This window comes from Adelges cooleyi, unplaced genomic scaffold, assembly GCF_023614345.1.
Source record: "Adelges cooleyi isolate 19-005CV unplaced genomic scaffold, UGA_ACOO_1.1 ACOO_flye_CR_arks_rails_tigmint_CR_PRNA_2, whole genome shotgun sequence".
Classification (NCBI taxonomy): Eukaryota; Metazoa; Arthropoda; class Insecta; order Hemiptera; family Adelgidae; genus Adelges; species Adelges cooleyi.
In genome coordinates this window covers 5,783,613-5,810,719 of record NW_026095860.1, presented here as the reverse complement: position 1 = coordinate 5,810,719, position 27,107 = coordinate 5,783,613, and the positions used below count along the sequence as shown (strand labels likewise).

Here is a 27,107-nt window from a genome sequence, read left to right as displayed (position 1 = left end):
CCAACATTGGTATAATATTTTATATTGTGAGCGCGTGTATTAACTATGAATGTTATTATGTACGTGCTTCGTTGTTTATCTAACGAACGGCGCAATAATAATACAAACGTGTATATATTATCGACGTACGTATAATGCATGTATATAATAATAACAAAAACACGAGAGGAAAAATAATCGATAGGGAAGGGGGCCGCGCTCACACAATCGATTGTTGGCGGCGGCGTGCGCGCGGACCAGCGGTGGCGGCTACAGCAGCAGGTCATCCTCCGCCACCGTCGTCATTCGGTTCAGCCAGTTGTTGTTTACGTTTCAGCCGTAACGTGCGCGCGCGCACACCTTCGCCGTACAGTCTTCACTCGTCTTGTCGCGTTTATTCTTTGTATTACAAACACACACACACGATAATTTTGATATAGTTTTATATAGATTATACAAAAAATATAAAATTTTATGTTATATATATTTATAATATACAGCATAATATTATATTAAATTATACTTACCAGATTCACTGTCCTTGCTCCGATTGTTGCGACATCAACGTCAGCTGTTCGACGCATCAGACGTTCGCTCTGTACACGCTGTCGGTCTGTGTATGATATTATTATTGAGCATTTAGCTCCTTGTGTGTGTGTTTCGAAAAAAAAGAAATTTTTTTCTTCCGTTTCGTATAGAATTAGATTTTTTTTCTCGAAAATTTTATTTGGATTTTGAGTCAATTGACGGACCTCCGACGAGAGCTCGAGCGAAAAAAATAAACGTTCACGGTCGTCGTTCGCGCAGGTAAAAAATTTGAATGTCAAAAAGAATAATAGTTATAAATTATAATAGTAATATTCGTGGTTTTATTCAATTGCACGGTTGAACTCTGGTCGATCATCCACCCACTCGCTTGACAAAATTCAGCCACCGCGCTACATTGTGTTAAAATTTCATAATAAACGACGTGTACAAATTTTGGACAAAGTGTAGACAATTTATTAAATTGAATATAATATTTTTAGATAGCCTAATCCAGTCCGCATGGCAAAGGTACCTGGAAAAAGGTAACCGCGGTCGAACGTCTCCGGTCGGTTCTTCTCGTCTCTTTGTTTCACACGGCGCACGTGCGTTTCAGATTTGTGCTCGTTCGGTTAGTGGTTACCTTTTAGTCGTCACTACCAAACAACAACACAACCATGAGATACGGACCAACCGGTCGCCCTTCGAAAAAACCTAAAATATAATGTAGTAATAATAATAATAATAATAAACCGTCCGGTCACTGGTCAAGTCGTGGTGGCGTTATCACTACAACCGTATCACGAATACAATATAGTAATAATAATAATTATATTCATTATTCATATTTTTATTATTGCTCAAAACTCGTACAACACGCCGTCTACATATTAAAATATTATATTATAACAGCGATACTGCGTATGTATAATACAGCTGTACTACGTTTGCATTGTTGTCTCGGACGTTAGAAATTACAGAACGGTATAGTAATGAATAATTTTAACAATAATAATAATAATTTTTTTATTACTGTCGTTGTTGTAATTCTTGCTGTTGTCGGGAGTTTGGCCGTTTGGTGTGTGCGAGTTTTGTTATTGTTTTTCTCAGTGCGCTATCAACCGAACCAGGTCCGGTCGTTAGTGTTTTTTTTCCTACTATTTTTATTACCTACAACTGCTGTACATATCGCGTGCTTCTCGACAGTAAAAAAAGAAAAAAAGATATGGTAATCCAATTTCTTCTTCCCTTCCGACGAAACGGCCAAAAATCCGATCTGTATCACATTTCGTGGTAGCCCAATATGGAAAGTTAATAAAAAATAAATGAAGAAAAATCGACTGTTGAAATTTAAAAATAATTCCGTTGGCCTTATAGTTTACACACTCTTGTCTTACCTCGTTAACGCAAGGCCTCGGGTTTTCGACATAACGTCTCTGGCTAATAACCAAAATCTAATTTCGTACTGTAGCTTTTATGAGCACTAGTTTATAAGAAAAATTTAAATAAAAACAAAGAAGCTTTCTGCTTTAGTATAAACCCAATTCGTAGGACACTGGCTAGTCGTTATCGGGTAATCGCATTTGTATTAAAGATACTACAGCTAATTACTCGTGTTGAGTTGTGAAAAAAAAATCTTGATATTTCACATTTTGCCTTTGTGATTGCTTCAATTTTTCCTTACAAATTATATTGACTTTATTTTTAAACGGGGATATCAAAAAAAAAAAATTTATCGCGTTTATTGTAATGATTTCCTACGGCAAATGGTAAAATAAATTGCAATATCATATTTTGTTATCGTTTAATATCTTTATTATTCGTGGTTTTTCGATATTCTCTGTTATCTGTGTAAACCACATAATAACATTATCAAAAAAATTTGATGCGATAAAATATTTCAAGTATAATCCGGCTTAAGTGCTGTTCTTCCAGATAATTATTTATTTCCTCGACCATGAACTTCAGAAATTGTATTCAACATGATTAAACTTGGTGAATCAATATTAAAACAAAAATCGATATTTCACAACAAAAACTGGTTCGATCATCATCAGATAAAAAAGGACCCGTTGGGCTTAAATGGCAAAACGTCGTTAAGGTCATGGATCTATTATTATTATTGTTAATGTTACCACCGTTATCGCGTCCGTAAAAATAGGTCGTTTAATGTAACATGATAATAATTATAATAACAATAATAATAATTATACTCTCTTTAATAACACTTGTAATGATAGTTCAAGACCCTTCGTCGACGACCGATTTATCTACGTTTACAGTTATTATTATACAGGCAATTCACACTGATAGCATTGACCAGGTCATTGGCACATCGTTTTTTTTTCACGGTCGCACCATATCGTTTTACATTACTAGAATGCATTTTGCATTGATCATCGTTCTCGGTTAGCACACTCGTTTCTTCCATCACCGAAGCGCTCACGCGTTAAAAATTGGTTTCCATGTTATTCCTTAATGTAAACAAAAAAAAAAAATATCTGAATATTAACTCCCTCGCAGCAAAAAATATTTCAGTACAAATTATAATACATTATAATAATTGTAATATGTTTTTGTATTGTGAAAACATATTACCACTTTGATATTTTTGGCAAGAAATTTAATATTAATAACACGAATGTTTAATTAATATATAAGAAATTTCAAAAATATACATACATTTTTTTCAAACCCTTAAAAAAAATGTATGTACTCCAAATTTCTACAAAACATTTAGGAAATATTTATACTTCATCATTTTTGCGTGGGTTCTACTAGGGAAAATAATACTCAGCTTTATGTATTAGTGTTAATAATAATATTCAGTGTTTCCTAAAACATAATTATTTGATTTAAGAGCTCATCCAACAGTTAAAAAAGTTAAAATGTGTTCTTTATCTCAAAAAACGATTAAGTTCATTAGTTATATCTAAATAACTAACTTTTTCGTAATATGGCTGTCGACATCGTATACGCTGTAGAGTATTATTTTTGTAGCTAAGGGTTTATTTAAGTATTTAATTATTTTATTTCTTCACTAAATAACTTTATTAACTTTAAATAAAACTTATTATTACGCAACAAAAAATACTAAGTTTTGTTTAGAAATCAAATATTGCGATGAGAATTTTGGAGAGGACACCATTTTTAAAATAGATATTGTCTTGTTCATATTTTAGTAAAAGCATAGGAACAATATATATTATGTTATATGCTTGAAATCACCTTGACTTTATAAATTTTGCCAGTACAAATTAGCTCTTTTAACATAGAACTATCATAAAGTAACAAGCATAATTATTGTATTTAATTTAATTGGATACCTTGGTTAGATAACGATAATAAAATATTTGTTTTTTTTAGATGTCATCAATAAGTTATGAAACTGACTACTAGTCGTAATACGTTTTGGTTGTATTGTTGTTATGTTCATTTATAGAAAACTAAATTAAAAACTAATTAGTAATGAGGTAATTATTAACTACCTAAATTTGACGTCCATTAACTAAAGTGCGTCTTTAACTAATGACATTAACGTATTATTTTATATTATTTTGTTACAAAATTAAAAAAAACAGTAAAGTTCAGTATTATTTGTAAAACGGAGGTGTCTGTTATTTCGGTAAAACTTGAAAACCTGTTTGGCAACGGTTACAAAATTATATGAAAATCCCTTTTAGTGTGAAATTTAGAACCGCTCGATTCTTTAATTTATTAAATGATTTTAAAGTGAAAGAAAGTGTTTATTTCGCTCAGTGTAAAAATGTGTACACATTAAAAAGAAAATATTGTTGACAGACAAGCATGTCACGCATGCTTTTCAGAACACTGTCGCGTGTGTAAAAATATAGACCTTTCGATTTTTATTTGTGTGACACTACCATCGGCTGTAAACTATTTTCTTCCATTATAATTTTCTTAGAATAACGCCAAAACTAGTCTTTAAAAGTGAACACAATAGGTTTTGCTTAAAAATAACAATTGATCGTTTTCATTAATACTTTCTCTTTTTCACCAGTATAATAAAATTACAAAATATATAAATAACTACTAATAGCAGCTAAAATTAATTATGAATGCAAACTAATTGATCACCATTAAAAAAGGCTTAAATGCTTCCCAGTCTCCGGAAAGTGAATCTCGTGTTTTGTTTATACTAATTGATAAAAAATTCAAAACAATATCTTCAAGTATCTTCAAGCTCTTAGATTCTATGCGTCGTTTTTCATTTTACACCTTCATTTATCGTGCTGCAACTTGAAACCAATTAGTATTTACATACAAATATAAAATACACCATAGACTAATGCTAACACGTTTGCGCATTACCTTAAAATATCTTATATGACTACATCACCTATAGATTGCACGACCATTAGTGTTCCATAAGTTTTACTGCGTACGTTTTGCATATTATGTCGGTACTTAATGAAAAAATATCGGTTTGGTTTCTAAGTTAACATGCCCAAGACAAAAATATACATACGTATATGATATTATCATATTTTTTACAATTATTATAAAAAGCATAACTTATTCCAGCTGTAATGTTTGAATGTATATTTTGAACTTTTTTTAGTACTTAACCGCGTGGTGTTTCGAACATATTAGTATTTAAAAAAAAAAAAATAATAGTACAAAATCAATATATTAGGATTATTTTGAATGATAAGTGTAAAACAAGCATTGTGTTTCGACGGTTAAATTTTCATTTGTACAACCCACACACGGCACTGGCAGCACGTACAATGAAATCGCTAATCTTCACCTGTCAACGTCGTAGTTGCTTAACACACCACTTATATAAAGTGCTTTTAAAATATTAATATTTCGTATGCACGTATCCGACTACCTGATTGGCGTGTGCTTGGCCTTTAATATTATATTTTACCCCATTTTTTATTTTATAATATTAAATTGACGTTTGTTTGTTTGAGTTGGCAAAACAAAAACAACTAAAGTAGAAACGCTAAGATAATAAAATACAAATTACATAAAAAAACAAGCTAAGCCTAAAGCGTGTAATATTTATTTTTCCTACGCATTATTTCTGAGTACGCCATTAGTGAAGTAAATGTGTAATTGAGAACCGAAAGTTTCTTAAAATAATTAAATAAAGGTCCTTTTCTAAACTAATATATAGTAAAAATTTTTATTTACAGACTTTCTGTTATTGTCGGACACCTTAGTTATCAGCTCCCACTTTCGTATAGTAATTTTTATTTTCAAAGAAAAACGTACTTTGGCGACAAAAACTCTCCACTGATAAAGACTAAAGAGCAATCCCCTTTTCCAGTATTCATTCGGCTGGTTCAAGCAACAACTTCAGTTGCACGTGTTTCTCCGCTTTTTCTTTAGTTCTGTTATACAGTCCACGCTTTCCACTATGGATCCACTATCCTACATATTAATAAACTGCTGTGACGTATAGAATATATATTATATGTCTGATTAGCTAAACTCCGAACTGTTTAATTTTTTGTGGAATTCTTGATTTGTAAGTCAAGTGTATTCGTGTTCATTAATTTCTGTTGCTTTGAATTAACTTTAGCTTGGCGATAGTTATGGTCGTCCCAACGAGCCAACAAACGGCGTCTATTATTAATGTATCGCCACTGCTGCTAGCTGCGTTACTCCCACTTCGTGTTACCTATCTGGAAAGTACATTGACAGCTGTTGTCGGCGGTCGCGGCCTGGCTTGCCCCAGCGGTTCTCCCGCGCAATACGGCTTTGTGCCCGCACTGCTGCTGCTGCTCTGTCCACGGTCGCTCAGTTGTTGACCCCCTTGAGAGAACAAGCCGACACGTGGTTTTCGCTGGGGCACCGCATTGGGTGCCCAACAGTATAATATTACCAAGGGAGTCATCTCCTTTTCCTTCTCATCCCATTTCGGTTTTTTTTATCGATCTATACTTAAACCCTTGCCGGACCGCCGGTGTAAGTTTCATTTTGTCATCGATCCGGCAGCGGCCTTCGTAAGCACGTTAACCCGCCCCAACTATTTTTTTCGAATCAATTGGCAGAGTCATGACGTTATAATAATAATAATACGCCCCACGTACACAATACTAGACGATTTCCACAAAACGATAATGGTATTTAAACACTACAATAATTATTATTATACTGAGTAACTGTCAAAACATGCCAAGATCTCCACCACTACTACCATTTGAATGTAATCTACTCAAAATGCCCGAGGAGTCTTTTTTTTTTTTGTGCTATTGCCTTCCTAGAATTTGATTTTTTTTTGGGGCAAAAGTGCAAAGAACAGTTTTTTTATTAATATTCCCGTTCTCAAGTCGCTTAACACAACCGTCGGATGAAAGTTAAGAAAGAAGGGGTGAATGTGAAGCTTCCCACATTTTTTTTCGCGTGCAAAACATTTCTTAGAAAATGTATTTTACTAAGAAACTGAGTAGTATTAGCGTAAAATCTGTAGAAAATTAAAGATCTTATTACAAACGGTTAATAAATTTAAAAAAATACTAATATTATATAATTGATGATGTCGATGCTATTCAAAATAATTATTATCAAACAAAATTTATCCAACTGGGCTCCGCACAAAAGCGTTTTAGCGACCACAGGGTGATTAATACATTTATATTATGTATTCAGAATGGTGGACAAATAAGTACCCAAGTATCGTTGATATAAATATCAATAATATTGTTAACCTGATGAATTATCCAAATTACTAATAATTGTTACGGTGAAAGCAAATTTTAACGTTTATTAGTGAGTATGTGTTAAGTGCAAATAGCTGTCAAATAGCTGTCAAATGGCATTCTAATGTGTTTTTGTATCTTGTATCAATGTCAATAAAACCAGTATTACATAATCTATATCGTTTGCTTTATACTCTTTACTGTAATTTTATCATAATCTATACATTTGTTTCTTGTGGTTTGTAGTTTTTTTTACAATATGTTAATTACTTAAATCGGCTAAACGAAGTATACTCTTGATTTTTATATTATAATTAATTAATAATGCTGGCCTTATATTATACACGGTATGAATGTTAATGTTTTCTGATGATGTTTCCTTCGTTTCCCATTTTTTTTTTTCGGTGTGACTGACTCATGGGAAATAACGTTGTCCTGCGAACGTGACAGTTTTATTCATTTTTCCCATTTAACCACTCGCTTCCTGCTCGTATTTGTGATCGACAACTGTTCGTATAAGTCTATGACTTGTGGGCAAAAACATTTTGCACTGATCGAATTTTAATCCGGCAGCAGTTGACCGTGTGTGCGTTGGCCAATAAACGGAAAACACAATATCGTACTCAGTATTTCAATTGATAATAACAAATATAATATTATGATACTGTCGGCTTATTGAATTTATTTTTATTGAATCAAGTGAAGTGTCAAACGAGACACGTGTAAACCGCCCGGCACTCGTCCTCCTCGTGTAGGATGAGCTCATAAGACTCTGCTAAGTTGCTAAAACAACATCTAAAGACGTTTAATATATGATTATTACATACATGTATAAATTTACATTTTGTACGTCACTTTGTCGTATGCTATACGAGCGTCGATTTCAAAGCACACCTGGTGACAAACTCGGGTTTAAACAAAAGTGTTTTATTATGAAACGTGGCGGCGCAGTTAAATCAAGGGCAGCATTTTGACACCTACTCATAAACACATTATTATTACCGCGCTCGCATGAATACATATTATAGTATATATACGTACACACATTTTCTTTAATAGCGTCTCATGTGTATGCACTTCAGTACTACGACGAGATATATTTTTAAAAAATCACTAAAAACTTAACTATGTAACATTAAGGTCGGACAAATGTATACAAAACACTAACTATATTAGCTAAATATTTATAAAAGTTACATGAGTTTAATATATACCCGCATATCAACGCACTTATTTGCAATGAAGGTTAAAGAGTTTTTAAATATATTATAATAAATGCAATTTAATAAATATGGTAACTTTATAATACATTTCCTAAAATTATTTATGAGATAATATAAGATTTTAATGTGCGCTATAGAAATATCCGCCGAGTGTACTTAGAAGCTGAAGTGTTAGAGCTGTGTTTATGCTTTGTTCTTGAATTATCTAAAATGTCGATAATAGTTATTATATATAATATCATCTCTGACTTCTTGTGAACACATTTGTTGTTCTCGTGAACTTGGTTTTATCGCTAACATTATTATTAATTATTTTATAGCTTAATATGTTTCAATACTGTTTGTTGCAATGCGCTATATCTCAAAACGAGTACGGAGATAATTTATCAGCGTACTTACATAGAAAATAACAGATATTTTTAAATCCCCATAGTCAAGTTGCGCAAACATTTGTCGAGTCTTTATTATGTTCCCTTTAAAATATAGGTTAACGATCCGGTAAACTTTAATAGCAGGTCAGCAGTAGAGAGTACGTATACTTAAAAACGTATTCGAAATTACTAGTTACTATTATTATTACATCATAAGTGTAATCTTCCTGTGTGTGTGTGTGCATGTGTTATTTTTGTTGTCTTTTTGTACGCGATGGTGTCCTATTTATGTCAATTTGAATTGAGTGCTGTCTCAATCACAGCTAAAATACTTTTACGTTGTACAAAGAAAAAAGGTTCGATATTAGCATTCTTAAATTAGGGTTATTTCATATAAAAGAAAAACAAAGACGATACCAGGATATACAAAATTATTATTGACTAATCATACTCTAATTACTTCTATTTTATTATTTTATTGATAGTCGTTAAAGCTTTCAGAAAGGCCAACTATAAATAACTTTTAAAAGATATCCAATACGCTATCAATTATTTTTAGGGATTTTGGCTGAGTTTGTAATAGTAAATAATGTGGTAACTGGTAGTGTATGTACTTTTTTTTAAATTCTAGACGAGCTTGTATGTATAATTTTTGCGGTTCAGGCGACCACGCGTTGCTGTCGATATCTGTGTGCAGTTAGCACTTAGCATGCGTGATCAGTCACCGTGGGAAAACTATAACGATGATAATATTATTATCCATTAGTATTATCTTTTTACTGCCACGATGCGATATTATAGTAAAATAAAAATAATGTTGAAACGAATAGTCACAATGACCGGGAGCAAATAGTTTGTGCGAAGGCGTCGTCGGTTGGCACAAAAGAAAATAATATACTCCTATATAGTAATAACCATATATATGTTGTGGTGTGCGCAGTTAGCTGTTAGAAACAAAGAATCCGTCAGATAGGGCAACTGTGAGCTGTATTATAGTAGGCAGGTGCGAGCAGCTGTTAGTGACTATACTTTTGTGTTGTATGAGACCGATATTATTGCCGGCTGCTTGTTATTTTTATTTTGCTACTATATTGTTCCGACGGACTCGATAATGAGTTTTTTATTTGATTATATTATTATTATAAGTATAGACGTAGCAAAATAATTGTTCGTCTTCCATTATATATACCACTTGGGCATACAAATGGACTGGGTGATTCCGATTAGACGTCACTGCAAATAATAATAATTATTATTATTAGTATTGTAAATCCTGACGACGGCGATTTCAATTAATTTTTTGACTTGACCTCAGGCTCTCGTCGGCATTGCAGTTATTGGGATCTGTTGTGTGTTTGATAAAAGGAAATTGGCGCACGCGTACCTGACCGAAACGCAATAAGTTAGAATTGCCGCCAAAACGCGACGGTCAAATTATACGTTGTAGGTAGTTTATCTATAGTAATAGTTGTATTTGTATTTTTTATTACTTCGTTTGAATCTGACCCGTTTCGACCTTTTGAACTTTTGGTTCGCACGTACAACCGCAGATCGAAACTCAATGCTTATCATTTGTATTAACTTTTTTTTTTTTTATAATATAACAAAACATTATTGTTAAATGACGGTTGAACCGTGAACGTGACATTGTCGTCTCGGTATCAGATAGGAAACTTCTAATGTACACTACAAAAGCGGCGCCCTCAGCTCAAAAATAGGAAATTCGCAACATATAATAACGTAATACAGTGGATCCTGGGGATATTGCTTTTATTTTTGTTCCAAACATCTAAATGTATGAAATTCGGGTTTCTTGAAAAATGATTATTGGTTTACCTAATCTTGCACTAAAACTGTTAGTGACAAGAATAAAAAAAAATTGTGTTTTAGGACTAGGAAATTATTTTTCTTAAGTCTGTAACTTTGCTTAATAACTATACTTTTAATAACACATTTTGAATCGAAATTATTGACTATCACAGATATCCTTGCCCACTAGTTAAAGAAGTAAGACTTATTTGTTCAAAACTTATTATTTTTTAATGAATTAGAATCATTGTTATGATTGAAGAACGTAGGATACCGCCTTCGAGGTGTGCTGTCGTGGAGAGTTTATTCTGGTCTATATATGTGTTAACAATTTTTTTTTATATTAAGCACCTCAAAGGATGTTATTTTATGTGTGTTTTTTTAAATAAATACTTAATATTAAATGTATATCTTTCGGGTTTGGCTTCGATCTAGTCAAACGCGATCTGAGTGGTTCTAGGAAATCTTAAGTATCTAGATTCCATAAACATTAGTCAAGTTTTTAAAAAAATATGAATTTCATAATATGTATTTGATGTTGTATTAATGGCCCCGCTTGCGTTTATTCATCATCTTTAGCGCGCTTTAATAAGTTGATTAAGTTGTGCTTTTGGGATCAACATGCCATTTAATAATCAAGTGTTTTTTTTTGCTGTCAATTCTGTAAAATGTAATTTTCTGCTAAACGATCATAACTCGTTTTTTAGTAACACTTTTCAAGCTCATTTACAATTTCAGGTCGTGCTTAACTTTAAAAAGGAAATATTGTTAGAGAATAATGTTTGCTAATACGAAAAGGTTTTTTCTTATCAAATAATAAGTTCACGATAAAGTAAATACGCACCTAATCGGTGTCCAGCTTGATATAATACTTATTATTTAGGTATTATGTAGTCTAAAATCTATGTTCTACTATTGGGGTACGCAGTAGATTATATTCTTATACAAACATAGCAATTAAACATAGCATCCAAATTGATTAAACAGTAAACTCTTAAATACTATAATGCTGGTATAATAGTTGGATTATAGTGTTGTACTTTCGTCTGTGTTGTCTTGTATATTTTGGCTGAGAAAAGATAGGGCTTAGATTATTTTATTTATATATGTCTGATTGTTGATATCTTCATTATTTTAAAGACCTTCGGGTTTTCGATCTTTGTTCCGTAATTATTTACTCATCTACCGTCTACTCGTGCGTAGATGGCAAATTGAGCCTCGCTGATACGATGATGTGTAAACATATCCTTCTTTTCAATTCTACATGTAATTTTTCACTGAAAACATGAAAAAAACTACGGATTTGCTTTAAATCTTATAGTGATGTTTTTATTTACCACTTTCAAGTGTATTATTACTTTGTGTGAGATTTTTAGAACATTTATACCCGAATAATTAATTTTGTTCTGGTTCGGTTGTGCTAGAGCCTAGAGTGGTTTGCCTACTGCAGTTGAAGCTGGAATGTTTTAAAAGTTGTATTAGCTGGTAAACGAATGAGCTGAACTTAAATATATAAATGTTTTCATGAACCTGCTTATTAACTGTAAATAACGTATTAATGTTGATAATATTTATTAGTAATTCTGTGTAGAATTGCATAAATTGTGTACAATTTTTTTTTTTATTATATCATTAATATTTGATGAGAGTAATCGAGTATACGGTGTTTACGTAAATACTCATACTATTATGAATATGTATGAATCGACCGACGTTTTTTTTATAGGTCTTTAATTGTATTGACGTGGGTATATTGACTGTATAATTACGTTATTATCGAACCGAAACCCTTTTGATGGGATTGAATTACACTCTTATAAATGTCACGTACACGACGAATCAGTTGGATTGTACCTCTGTACAAACGCGAATTAAACCGCTTAAGTACTTGTGTCATTTTTTTTTTATTCTTTGTACTTAAAGCTTTGTTCTAGCGCGGCGGCTAATTTGGTTTTCCCTGCAATCGGGAACGGTCAAGTAGACCGCTATCCGTCAGCACACGAGTGCACAGTTTAGGTGGCGGTACACGTACATGCGGTTATTTGACCGTTTTTTTATTGTTATTATTTTTATTTTTTATGTGCTTTCCGTGCATTGCATTAATCGTGAGAAAAGTAACGGCCACCGGCGTTTAAACAAGATGGTCGACCTTGGACTAGAGAGACATTAACAGATCCGCTTTAGAGTGCAATAAAACTCGTTCGCACTTATAATATTAATCGAATACAGCTTAAAACGAGATCGTTATGAAATCGACAGAATATATTATATTATCACATGTAATTTACGGACCGTCGTCTAGAGACGATATATTATATTTATATAAATAACATAATTTGAAAACAAAAAAAACATTTTTTTAAATTATACATTGTGTTGTTTTTCGAGTGGTTAATTAGTTTTTTTTTTTTTTTGGGCACCATACTTCTGTAAACACATTGTTATTATTAATTACAATATATTTATATTGTTGTCTGTTGGAAATGGCGGTTGTAATTAGATTTTGTTTCGCAGTTATACTGGACGTCTTAGAACTTGATGTTTCGATCTGTGACCCAACACTGCTGACTAGGCGCCGATGAACAATGGTCAAGACGTTCCAGGCGTATCTACCGGACTGCCACCGGACGTACTCGTGCATTCATTGCAGGGCGCACTTGGCTAACCACGACGAACTCATATCCAAGGTACGGTACTAGTGGTAAGTTCGATATAGATGGCGGCGGCACAGCCCGGCCAGCCGGCGGCAGCAGAGTGTGATGAATATACTTGGATCGTTTACAATGTATAGATCTAACAACCGCTATCCAAAACATTATTGTAGGCCTATGGGTTGTCCATTCCCTCCGTCTACAACATAGGATCTGTTACATCATACAAGGATGAGAAGCCTTTTCAAACAGAAAGGTATTGAATAGGATAATTGTAAACAAACAACAATAGGAAATGTAATTAATGTATTACTTATTTTTAGAAAAAAACTACACTCGCTAAATTATAATTTACTACCTGAAAATCAATGTACCTAAATATTCAAATAATACTCGTTCATCACACTTTTATTTATACATAAGTTAACTCTCTAAAATAAATTAACTCTTTTCCTTCAACTAAAATTTTAAAATTATTTGCGCTACTTAGAAATGACTTTGACGAATCATAAAATCCGCAGCTTTGACTATAGGGTCATAGGGTCAGACTTAAGTAGCTTACAAGTCACTTGGGCTGTATACCTCTATCCTTTGTAAATGATTTAAGGACGGTAGCAATGGTTGAGATACTAATGCTGGCTGTGCTGTGCGTCGTCCGAAGAATAAGGGCTCTTCGTATAAGTGACTTGCAAAGGGTAATTAGCCGTTATTTTATTTTTTTAATATATTACAGTTGAATAATTCTTTAAATCTATAAATCAAAATAAATGTTTTTTAGGACAATTTGTGTCTTTCCATTATTGAATTAACCGGTTAGGAGTAATTTTACTTTATTATATACATTTCTCTCGTCCTCGCCGTATGATATTTGTATTCACTATTATATTATCTGGATGTGAATAATTTACAGTCAAAACAGTGGTTTTAAAAAAAATTATAGTGACCTTAATAATTACGCATGGTCAAATTAATATGCAATTTTAATGTTTTTAGATTTTCATTAAATCCACCAAAATTGTTTGAATTAATTCAGTAGTTATTAGATTTTATTGTGCGAAAACCGCTGTAATTAAAACAAAATACATTTTTAAGTAATAATTGTATGTAAAACGGGTAATATTTTATTTTTATTCTTTTGTTGACCTACATTTTCTGCGATTAAACAAAATATAAGCCAATAATCTGTATGAAAAACCTAATGAAAACAATAGAGAGCAATTGCGCTCGTTGATTTAAATGAAATACGTAATTACTAATTAACAATCGAGGAGCTTAATACTAGGCCGTTTCTACCCACACTAATGTCATTGATTTTTAACGTCGCTCTAAGATATACTCATATGATAAGCCCTAATAAACAAAATGTAGCAAGACGCCATTGCTTGATACGCACGTCGAACGATTTAGATCAGACCAGATTCGTTGTTGAGTTTGAGACAATGGTTTTACGGTTGAGTCAAGTTAAGTATAAAAAGACATTTTTTTTATATGTTAGTAGGGATATGGTTATACACGAGTTCAATTGACGACTTTTAAATTAATTGTTCTGTTGGTAGAAAAAACAGCAATTATTTAAATCCGTTTAGATTAATGTTATATTTACGAACAGTGTTCGAAATGCGAAGTCGTTTTTTTCTCTACCGTACGAATTAAATGATGACTATAAAAATGTATCATGCACCTTGCTCGTGTATTTCTATATGGCTTAACTGTGTAGTGAAATGTATACAAGGAGTACTTTGAATAATTTGTATTCTAAAATTACACCTGTAATACTGTTTAGAAAACTACAGCCTACCAGGCAGTTTTTTCATCCATACATGGCACCACAGAGAAAATAAGAATATATTATTATTATTGTAAGTTTCATCTTTAGAACCGGTTACTATGTGGAGTTTAAAAATTCGGATTGCGCAAAACTCGTTATAGGTATAGCGTTTCTAAGCTTTTGGGCGATGGCGCCAGACAAAGATCAAGCGGGATCTATACCGGTATGAGCAGCGTGGAACGCTTGTGTATAACCATGTAATCTTTGTTAATATAATCAGTCATTATTCATTGTACCATAAACAATGTGTTTTAAATCTTTCCCGAGCTAGGAAATAGTTTTAATTAACTTGTCTGCCAAGTGACATAATATGTTATTAATATTAATATTATGCTCACCATTAGCGGAACAGTTTGAACATGATTGTTTTGAAGAGGCATTTGTGTGCAAAATGTGACATTGTATTTTTATTGTTTTTTTATGTCGCATGTTTTTTTTGCACAGATGTATAAATATTACACCTTGAATTTATTAAATTCAAATTAGAAATCAATGAATCTCAAAAAACAAAATTTGACTTCGTTTCTTCTTCTCCAAGCTTTTGGGGCCAGATTTGGTCACGTTTGTTATTTGATAAGTGGGACTTAAAATGTATTGTTCACAATCTCTTCATATTATAGGTACGCACACAGAAATGTATGCCGATTTTAAACAAAGAACGCCATCACTAGACCGCCCATAGTTGACAGTTCTGTTTTAAACTTTACCTTATTGCACAACCATGTGTGGAAAAACAATAATTGTCAGTTAAGTTAATTTTTAGATTTGCCTGGGTATTCAAATATATATATATATATATATATATATATATTTTAATTACGGACTTTGAATACTTGGGCGGCGGTGTCACGCTACACGTGTGCTGTTCCCTTCCCAGAAGAAAATAATTCCTACTCGATTGTGCACGCGTTCATGACACTAAATCTAAAACGTAGTTTTTTCATTATGGTTAATCGCCAGCACGTGTACCGTACACATCCAATGCTACAATAACTGGTTACCAAACGTTTTAGCTTAGGCCCTTGTTACAAAACCAAAAACATATTTTTAAGTATATATATATTTATGTTTATGATCTATAAAGACATTTGTTTACAATACGAAGTGAACAAAAGTGGGTCGCTCCTGTAATAATTTAATGTAAAAAATGTTTCATATTTTTGTTGCATTGTACTAATTTTTACTAGGAATACTAAACAAATTAAATAAATCGCCCTCAGCAACTAAGTACTACGCCATATGGACATAAGTTTACCGACTGGTGTATGGTATACAGTATACCTATTACCTACTAGTGTACGCTAGGAGGCTTTTTATTGAATTCTCGTTGCCAAATAACATGTACTTAAAGTGTTTTTTCACCATCTTATCGCCCACGCGAGTGGAGTCTGTCGCTTTACTTCTTCTCCTCCTCTACCATAGATATTATATGTTTTTTTTGTTGGTTACATCATTAATCTGTTAAACACACACCACCATCGTTAATAATATATTTATAAATTTCTTTGGTCCGTCTATATACCTTGTGGCTTTCTTTAATTGTTATGTTGTTTTTATACGTAATTTTCTCTCTCTCGTCTTAACTACATTATTTCGTTTTATTAAGTTTTCTTCGCAGTTAGCTGCTATTTTGTTGAATAACGTTTGCGCTTTAACGATATTGAACTCTATGCATGTTTTGTAGGCGACGAAACAAAGGGAAAAGTTTTACCGCGGTTTCGCAGTAGGTCAAATAACCGGGTACACTTTTTTTCTCTATACCATTATGTAAACCGTTTGATCGCACGAATACGGAAATTAAACTGCAACCGACAGAAGAATAACATGCCAGTAGTAGTACCGTTTGGCGTTTGCCCCGTTTCTACTGAGTCAATGCGACCATTAAGTGCGTATATATTTATATATATACGCACTATTATTTATGTATGTATGTATGTATGTATACAAATTATTATAAATATACCAACTCGGTACTGTGGTGGAAAGCGTTGTACCTATCCCATTTCCTTGAAAAAAGGCAGCTCCAAAAATTAAATTAAACAATCCACAATATTCTTCATTAATTAAAAATGAAGTTTATTTAAAATAAATATGATGACAATTAAACCTTGTTACTTTGGTCAGATTTTTAATAATTTTTAATTTCTATACGGTTTAATTTATTTTAAGTTTTATAAACCTAAATAACTGAAATTGACTTTGCGAATTACAATGAAATATCTTGTATAATATTATGTACAATTTTCTAACTATCTTATTCAAGCTTTTAGGATTAATATTTATAATTGCATAGTACAAAATAAAGAATATAGATGTGTTATCTTATTTTAAGTGCACAATTTAAGGTAAACATTATTTTAAGTATCATATAATTGGTGAAATTGGTTAAATTCTATTATTCCTAAATTAATCTCGTACAATATCTGTAGTTAGACACTTGAGTATTATAACATACGTTTTCCCTGTAAAATTTCATCCGCGCCAGGTTCCCGCAGTGTCATGTGTGACATATAATCCGCCTTTCTCCTTCCGGGTGACAAGTAGTCCTGTTTTATTATTTTTGACAAAATATGTGTTTACAAATATGTCTTTATTGTGTTCGCTTATGTTATTTTCTTTCTGTGCGTGTCTCGAGTTACTCAGATGCTATAAAAATATTGTTTTTTACCAACTCGGTACAATACAGGGTGTCTCAAAAAGATTTGGCAAATGAAATAACTTGTGTTTAAGTGAATTTCTTTAAGATTTTTTTTTCATTTATAATCATTTGCACTATAAATTCGTTTTTATTCGTTTTTGTTTGACACTACTGTTTTACTTTTTTAATTTATTTTGTTACATTTTATTAAAATAATTTGCTGAAAATTTCGACTGTTTGATAACTAGTTTTGGATAATTACTTTTTAAGGTATTAAAGGTTAAAATATGAGATGGATGGGAGTGCAGTAGAGTAAGCGAGTAGTTAATGGTTGACAAGTTGATACTCAGGAAATATCAACCGATCGGTGGACGAACGTGTGTTGACAATAATTATATGGAGTTGTTTTAAAAATTTTAATTTACATGTGACAAGGCTATTTTATTTATTATTAATTTTACTTTATTTTGGACTATTGTTACACAATTTCACGAAATAAAACTCATAGAAATAATAATTTTAAATTAATTATCTAGGTATTTTTTTTTTTAAAAATACAGGTATTAACCAAACAAAAGACTAAATAATCAGTATTATGAAAACTTGGTCAAACATGTTGACAATTTTGTCGTCCTATGTATGGTGAAGCGTAGGTTGTCGATTTGTTGATCAATATGAATGTTAACAGATTGACAAACCGAGCGTTCTGTTTATGGGAAGCTTAATAAAATGGGCTACAATAATCGTCGTATCGATTAAAAATCTAGTGCACTTCTTTTTGCTGTCGAGAATAGGATATAATATAATATTGTTCTAGGATTTTCCAGTCGACTAATATTTAATTCTTATTAATAATCATCGTAGTAATCCATTATCCATAGGTAATCATCTTCGTTTCTTCATAATATAATTACACTAATTGCAGTTTTACTCGATGCACATTAATATTGTGCCAAGGAACGTTTCACATTGACATTTTGGTGAACAACGGCTCGTGACGGTTTACATACATATAATAGTATAAATAGCACGGTGGTAAATAGGTCAAATCCTTTTGGGGGATCCACATAATGCACTGTACACTGGAATAGGAATCATTACAAAACAGCTGTTCGTACTGACAGTGTTCCCTGCCAGCGGACACGTGCTGGTGCGGGGATCCATTGAATTAATATTATTATCTCAGTGTTGGTTTCCATACGACTGTTAATTATGATGTATTCAACCTGATTTTTCATCACAAATAACGCAACGATTCGGTTTCGAGAGTTGATTGCGTCGTCACTCGTTTTTTTTTTATTTATTTGAGTTATTAGGCGTGCTCCGAATTACTGGCGTCTTATAGTTTTTTGTGCATTAAAAAATATTATTAACAAAAAAATACTCGTTATCCGCCCACAAGGCAGCCACATGGTCAAGTATCCGCGTAATGATAATACTGTTTTTAAAAAAATATTATCGTTCGAAAAACGGCCGCGTATATATATATGGTAATTTTTCAGCAAAGTCACTTGTAAATCACTGACCGTCATACTCATTAAAAACTAAAATTAGCTATTATATATGCACATATTTATTTACTTGCAAAAAAACCATTCGGTTACAAATAATTATATTTTATACGAGTAAACGGTAAATAGTAGCAATCCTTTTAAGTATCAAGTTACTTTTTTCCCCCGTACAAGTCGCCGCTATTACTTAAATACTTGTTGTGGTTGGGTAAAAACTCGGTTATTGTGTTTCATAGTGATACATTTTTTTTGTCGAACTTTGTTTATTTGTAATATTTTGTATAAAAAGGTTAAAATCGTTATGACGTATGAAAATATGATAACCTTATTCGTGGCCTTAATAAATAATCATAAAGTTACAATATTAATGTAGGTCATTTGTGTGTTATACACTCCGCTGGAGTGTCCGCAGCCTAATGATGGTTCGTCATTTTTTAACGGATGAACCACAGCGTCGCACTGAGTCGTTCGGCGTTAGGCATAATGTTAACAAAAACGAAAATGTCCAATGAGGCTTGTACGCTTGATTAGTTTCTGAGCTTGAATGAGTTTTGGAAGGCTACCGCAAGTTTTTTTACCTATTGGATGTTTGTCGTTTTGTTTGTTATGTGTATTATATATTATAATAATGTATAATTTCTCAATGTTTATTTTGTGTTACAAAGTTAAACTAACTCATAATATATCGTAGTGTGTATTAGGTTTTCATTTGTATCGAACTAAAACGTGTCGTTGAACAAGGTTTAAAAATAATTAAAGAAAAATCATTATGGATAGCTTGGCTAATGTTTTTTTTTTTATTTATTAATGTTGAACATAATATATTTTCAAAACTCAGCATAAACTTGTGATATTATTCAATATAATATGTTGTTTGCCAGTCACGATTACTGATGTTGTGCGTTCGTCAACGACCAACAGCTGTAATTTTTGGTGTTTTGTTTTCGTACTTAAAATAAAAAATAAAAAAGCAGCAATTATAGCGGCGACGGCCGACGGTGCATCGATATTTATTATTGCCTTCGAGAACTCTTCCAGTTGTACACAATGACATTCGACGTCGGACAAAAACTTTTTTAGTGTCGGGTAACGCGTCCGGACCGTTTGATGCAACCACAACTGGGGAAATGTTTTTTGTTATTGTTATTTGCTCTTATTGTGACGTCACCGGCACGCGCTCGCCTGCCAAGTGTTTATGTTTTCATCCGTTTGCCGACGGGTCGAGCTAGGTCGTATCTACGCAATTATGTGTACGCCACACCAGCAGCCCTCCCCACTCCCCTTCCAATCCTACTTAGTGTTATTTTTTTTTGTACACCGCAAAGTGGGCTAGGAAGTCGGTTTTATTTTATTTTTTTATCTAACTTTGAATACCAAATAAAATATGTTTGTACGAATTTGATAAAAATGTAGTATAACAATTACCTTAATTAAATAAACAAAACCATTTAAAAAAATGATACGTTATTTTTTAGTTATTGTTTATACAATTGTAGCAACATTTTGTAACATACTTAAAATAATAATATGACTAAAAACATGTCGATATGGTTTTTTTTATAGATAATTGTATAAATAATAATAATACAGTTTTTAGGAATATTTTCGTTTTTCTTCGATTTGTATTAGTTCATATATTTACAGAATGCACTAAAAACCAACCCCGAATAGAACAATTCTTTACAATATAATAATTAATAATAATATAATAATTAATAATTGGACGATAGTCCAAAAAGAAAGTTTTTAAATAATATTTTCTCCACTATTGAGCGTGCATAGCTAAGGGAAGAAATAAAAGGGGCAAACATCTACTTCATTAAGTTGTTTTTATTACAACTGTATTGTGCACAAGGGTGGACACGTAAAATGTCGACTGTTGTAAAATATATGCTAGTGAAGTAAGTAATAAAATAATAAAATATATAAAAAAATAATACAGTAACGTCACATTAAGTTTACCAATTGAGCGGCCACAACTATGCAGATTCGGCAATATACTGTTGTTCGTGACACATACACAATCATATTTATAATTATATCTAATAATTAGGATTTATAAAATTCTCGAACGACATGTAATGTTTAAATGAGAACTTTTGCAAAATAAACTTTATATTTACTATTAAGTGTATGCATTTTTGTGATATAGCTATGATTATATTGGATAATATATTATTATTTAGAGTGAAAGGAAAATCGTATAAAACTATAAGGCCAACGTAATGATGATGCTGTTACCTGTATTACATAAGTCAGTGTAAAGCAGATATATTAAAGATTAACAAGATTTATAAAGAAAGAAATTCATTTTATTAACAAATAGGTGGATTTAGCTTCGATGCGGTATTGTTTTTACAACGATGTCTTTTTATTTTGTTTACTTTTTTGCCAAAATAACGATATCTCCTTAATCGCTGAGAGTTCTTTATTAGGCTAAACAATTAAGAAGCTTACTCTTTTCTCTTTGTTTGGAAAGTATTTTCATTATATTTTTAATTACGATACATGGATAATAACGTCAAAAAATTGCCATAGACAAACGACCAACACTAATCGTATTCATCCTCTAATATTAAAAATAAAGCATAAAAAGCACAATTTTACAATAGTTTTTATCGATATTTAATATTTCTACTATTTACACATTCAAATCGTTTTATTTTAGTGTGATTCATCAATCTCGGTTAAAATTAATGATTCCTTCAGTCCTGTGACTACACCGACCTCAATATACTCGTTGTCCTTATCCGCCCCATCCTCACTGGACGTTTTTTTTTTAAATATTTCAAATACATAGATCCTTTATACGAAATAGAGTCCGGGTAAATGGCTAACTTGGTTCGTACTTGGTGACCAAGTATATGAAGGGCTGCGGGGGAAAACGATCATAATCACTCGCCAATTATTTTTCACTCGATTTTTTTCCTCTAAAATTTAGATTACTTTAAATTTGTATTAAAGACTAAGTTGGACAAGTCAGTTTGCCTCCGCGACTCCTAAACGTTCTTTGACTCGGATTACCCAATAAGGTAACGTGTTTGTGTAAAACTCGACAGTTAATTTTATCATATGATAACCAACGGCGGCAAACGGAATTTTATTTAACTGCTAACCATCTAAGTACCTCTAACGTAATAACATGCGCTACAAAATTATTTCTAATCATAGTAATTCAAACAAATGATACTGGATAAATTTCTTTAAAACTTTAAAAACACAGGTTTTTTACCTGATTAATTTTCAAAAACATTAATTCATTAAAATTAACTCAAATTTTTTTTTTTACATTTGTATTGTATTGTATTGGGGTTGTTTGTAACTACTTATATTGATAATAGTGTTTGGTACGTAGGTGAATAATTACTAATTAAAACGTAATATTTTATTTCACAATTCACACGTTTTGGGTTGACAATTTTGATTTTATGTTGTATTAAATACACAAAAGAACCCGTTTCAAAAGCTGTTCATTAATTACAATTTTTTTTATGATAGATATGAATTTTTTGCATTATTGTTTTTTTGTCTTCTGATTTAATTTTTAGTCAATTAAATTAATATTATGTAGTTGATTTTCAACTACATTTTTTTTTGTATTATACCGTTTATCGTTTTTATAGGTTATTATGGTGTTGTTTTCGCTTTCTGATTGTATTATTACTATAACAACGATAATAATTATTACTACTAGATTAACAATTTCTCTTGTTTAACCATTCAAGCTCTAGTGTTATCAGCGCATGTTATTACGTTAGAGGTACTTTGATGGTTAGCAGTTAAATAAAATTCTGTTTGCCGCCGTTGGTTATCATTTGATAAAATTAATTGTCGAGTTTTACACAAACACGTTACCTTATTGGGTAATCCGAGTCAAAGAACGTTTAGGAGTCGCGGAGGCATACTGACTTGTCCAACTTAGTCTCTAATACAAATTTAAAGTAATATTATACAAGATCGTGCAAGGCCTCACGTGTAAGTACACAACCTCGTCAATAGAAGCTACTTATGTTTAATTAAATGTAAAAAGTATACACACAATTAAGTTTATTATTGAGTTGAGCTCATTTTTTTTCGCCAACGCAACGTTTGAATTTCTTCCTTTTGGCTGGAGTCCTTTTTTATCTTATACCCATCAACGTTTTTAGCTGAATTATGGATACTCGCACCGATGGTCGTCTTCGGTTCGGTTTATTTTGCTTTGCCTTTTCTACCAATTACCACGTGGTGCTATTGGAAACCTTATGGGGAGGAATGGTTAACGAATATTCTCAATGGACAGGAGAATTAATGTCCAGTACTATTACTATTATTGACCTTACGGCGTTTCAGTATTGGTCGTCACACAAAGTCTCTGCGGGAAAAACGGCGATGTTTCATTAACATTTTGTGAAGATTATTTATGAAAGAAAATCAATTACAACGTCTTATGAGCTTTGTAAAATGTTTTTTACTGTTTTTGTAATCGAAAAATATTTGTAAATACAAAATGTTAACGATATTTCTTAAAATTTTTATTTTGCTGTCTTAGATTTATATTTTGGTCAAATAACAGTAGTATATTAACCAAATATAAAATACGATTTGTGTAAACCTCAATCGTGTATAGCTAACATTATATTTTAGCGTCGGCATTAGCCCATAACGTTATGTACGCATTAGCCATAGAGATTATTTTATCATTAGTATAACGTAAATTAATTGTTTCACCACTATTATTTAATCGTTAATCGTTAATTTTTTTTTTTACAGTCATTTCAAGGCAGCCAAGGTAGAGCGTATCTTTTCAATTCTGTGTAAGTTATTATATAACAGTTTCTTTTCTTTTCTTTTTTTTTTTTACTAGTAATCATTTATATTATTATTATTTAACAAAAGCTCGACGCACGTCGACCTTGTGTAAAGATTTATTTCCCATTGCCGTTTGTTTAATGGCATTCGTTTGCATATTTCTGTTCTATTAGTGTAAATGTCGGATGCGGACCCGCCGAAGAAAGGATTCTGTTGACCGGGTTGCATGCAGTCGCAGACATCTATTGCGAATGCTGCAAGACCACCCTGGGTTGGAAATACGTAAGTGTAATGGTATACTATTAATAAGATATAGTCTCGAGGCCACCTCGTGTACATTAATTACTTCCGAGATCACTCAATTATATGTCTAATAATTGTAATAGTCTATAACACGGCGATAAGTCAAATTAAATATCCACTACCTCTTTGCGTCGATACTTGATGCGAAACCCGTGAGTGTTTGCCGTAAAATTATTATTTATTATTGAAAAACCTCTATGTTATCCGTATACCATTAAAAAATTTAATTGGTAAAACGAATATCTGACAATTTTGATTCAAATATTGCATTTACATTTACCAAACCCGTGTCTTCGAGGATCGGAACTAGTAAAATTTCATAAGGTCTATTTGTATAAGGTTTATTAAGTACGCCCATCAAAAAACGGTTAATTTTGTAGTAAAACTTTTATTGCCTTTTCAAAATTAATTTTTTAATTCTAAATAAAAAACAACCGTCCTTTTAGCGTCACTTTCAAAAGATGTGCCACAAACTTTTCGTCAAACGTTGTGCCTATCGTTTACCTTTTAATAAAAAAACCCGTTTCCTTGCTGTAATTTATCGTTGCTCTATTTAATGATACGCGTTTGTCGTTTGCAGGAACACGCTTTCGAGTCCAGTCAAAAGTATAAGGAAGGCAAATACATAATAGAACTAGCCCACATGATCAAGGAAAACGGATGGGAGAGTCCGCCCAAAAAATGAGCTGCTGCCACATTGCGACGCACCTGTACAAGTCTTTTGGCGGTTTTCGTTGTCTCTCTATCTCTCTCGTAGTACTTGACCCTTTTGGGGATATTGTTCTTTCTTTATAGCGGACAGCGGTGTTTTGTCTTAACAAAACTCCGTCGTAAACTTTAATAATAACTGTAATAATGAATTATTGTACCGGTTGGCTTACGCTTTTTATTGACGGTTTGTTGTCTGAACCCTGTGTAAAACTACCGCCTTCCGACGATGACCTGTTGCCATGTAAAGGCAGATTAAGTACCATTCAATTGCTGGTTAGCTGACAAATGGTTTACGCGGAATGCTGGCTCGTTTAATTTTATTATTATAAACAATAAGTACCTTTATAAACAATTAACTACTATGTGATAATAATATTATGTACATAATTAAATATACATACAGGGTGACTCATTTAACGTAAGACCCTAATAATAATTGGTAATTGTGTTTTTTTTTTTTTTTGGAGAAATTTTAATTAATGTTAATTTACAATATTGAACAAAATTCAAATTTGTATATTTTTTTGGTATATTCTAAAATTTTAATTATTTTTAAAGTTATTCAAGTTGAAAATATATGATAGAAGGACCGGTGGAGTGTAACGTTAGTTCTATCTGCGTGCAATACTCAACCACACTTTACCCCCTTTTCTAAATTTTAAACTTCAATAACTTCAAAGTAATTATTTAAACCTGGTTATCGACCTAACAAAATGTTCTCCAAATTATTTTCAACTTGAACAGTTAATAAATATTTATGTTACTATATGAGTTTTAAAAGTCGATAGAGCTCTAGAAAATATTAAAAAAAGGTAAATATTTAGTATTTTTTATAGTATTATAAATAAACATTAACTATCTTTTTTCAAAAAGAAAAACTAAAAAGTTGCAATTATTTTAAGAAATAATGAGTGTCTTATGTTAAATAGGTCACCTCTTTATATATTATATAATTATAGTAGTAAAAGTTAAGCTGGCTACTCTTTTCCATTTAAAAATAATATTTATATAATTATATGGTAAAAAAATATATTAGAGACCAAACATCTTCCGAATCTTCTTTTTTTTACTAACACATTTGTGATGAGTTCCAGAAATTTTAAAAACTTGTTGTCATAGTTTAAAAAATAATTAATATATTTATATTTTATGTTGTAATTTATATACATTTATATTATATATTATACAACAAACCGAAAGTAAAATTTAAATTAGTTTTAAGCGCAAATATTTTATTTTGCCATACTATTATTATACTAACTATGTAATATAGTTTATAACGACTTTGAACTTTCATTGCGTTAACACAGGGTTTTGTTAAAAAAAAAAAATAATAACTTTATTAACTTTGGAACTATTGTTAAACCATTATTTGAAACCAAATTTCTAAAGATTTAATACTAATAATATTATATGCATAATTACAATTGGCGCTCTATTTTTCTTGTGTAAATGCTATGGAATGAAATCTGTAGCATACATATTGTTTATGTACTTTGTTCAAGTTTCAACCGATTAAAGAAGTTTTTCAAATTATTGATTTAAGTGATAATGTGAACGATTGAAAATGTTGAGTATGAATTTTTTATAGGCCTTTTTCTTTTTGTAATTTTGTACAGTAATGATTAAGTAAACGTGTAATTCTGCTAATATAATAATAGTATTTGTACACGTATTATATAGACGTAGTTTAATATTTTCATACAAGTCTTACACACTTAGACGTTACACAAAAAAACATTGGAATGTAATATTTGTAAAATTTTATTTGAATACAATATTATTGTAATAGGTCGTTTTATAATCTGCATAGTCTGTGAACAATGTGTAGCAATATGATTAATAATTAAATTATTGTACCACAACAAACATTATGTCATAATATATAGACACAGTGGCTACGTTTAAGGAGCCGTCAATAAAAATAATAACTAGCAACTGTTTTAATACCTATAATAACACTGAATTTTAGTGATATCGAATTGTATTTTATAAAAGCTAATCTATATATATATATTATTATTGTATAAATATGTAACGTAACAGTTGGTATAATGATTGTCTTTATATATTTATATCTCCATGTGCTATTC

At 31.5% G+C, this 27,107-nt stretch overlaps 1 protein-coding gene across 2 annotated transcripts; it reads left to right on the top strand.

The window, feature by feature from the left end:
- Positions 1 to 280: 280 nt before the first annotated feature.
- LOC126833280 (protein yippee-like 1) lies at positions 281 to 26,031 on the top strand. 2 transcript variants are annotated; one of them, XM_050564520.1, is made up of 5 exons: positions 281 to 786; positions 13,096 to 13,268; positions 23,962 to 24,005; positions 24,174 to 24,282; positions 24,884 to 26,028. In XM_050564520.1, exons 2-5 carry the CDS (start codon positions 13,167 to 13,169, stop codon positions 24,986 to 24,988), a joined length of 360 nt encoding a protein of 119 aa, XP_050420477.1. In that variant the 5' UTR covers positions 281 to 786; positions 13,096 to 13,166; the 3' UTR covers positions 24,989 to 26,028. The 2 variants fall into 2 exon arrangements, with proteins under 2 accessions (XP_050420477.1, XP_050420478.1); XM_050564521.1 differs by lacking the exon at positions 281 to 786 and adding an exon at positions 8,991 to 9,128 and having other exon boundaries at positions 24,884 to 26,031.
- Positions 26,032 to 27,107: the final 1,076 nt, after the last annotated feature.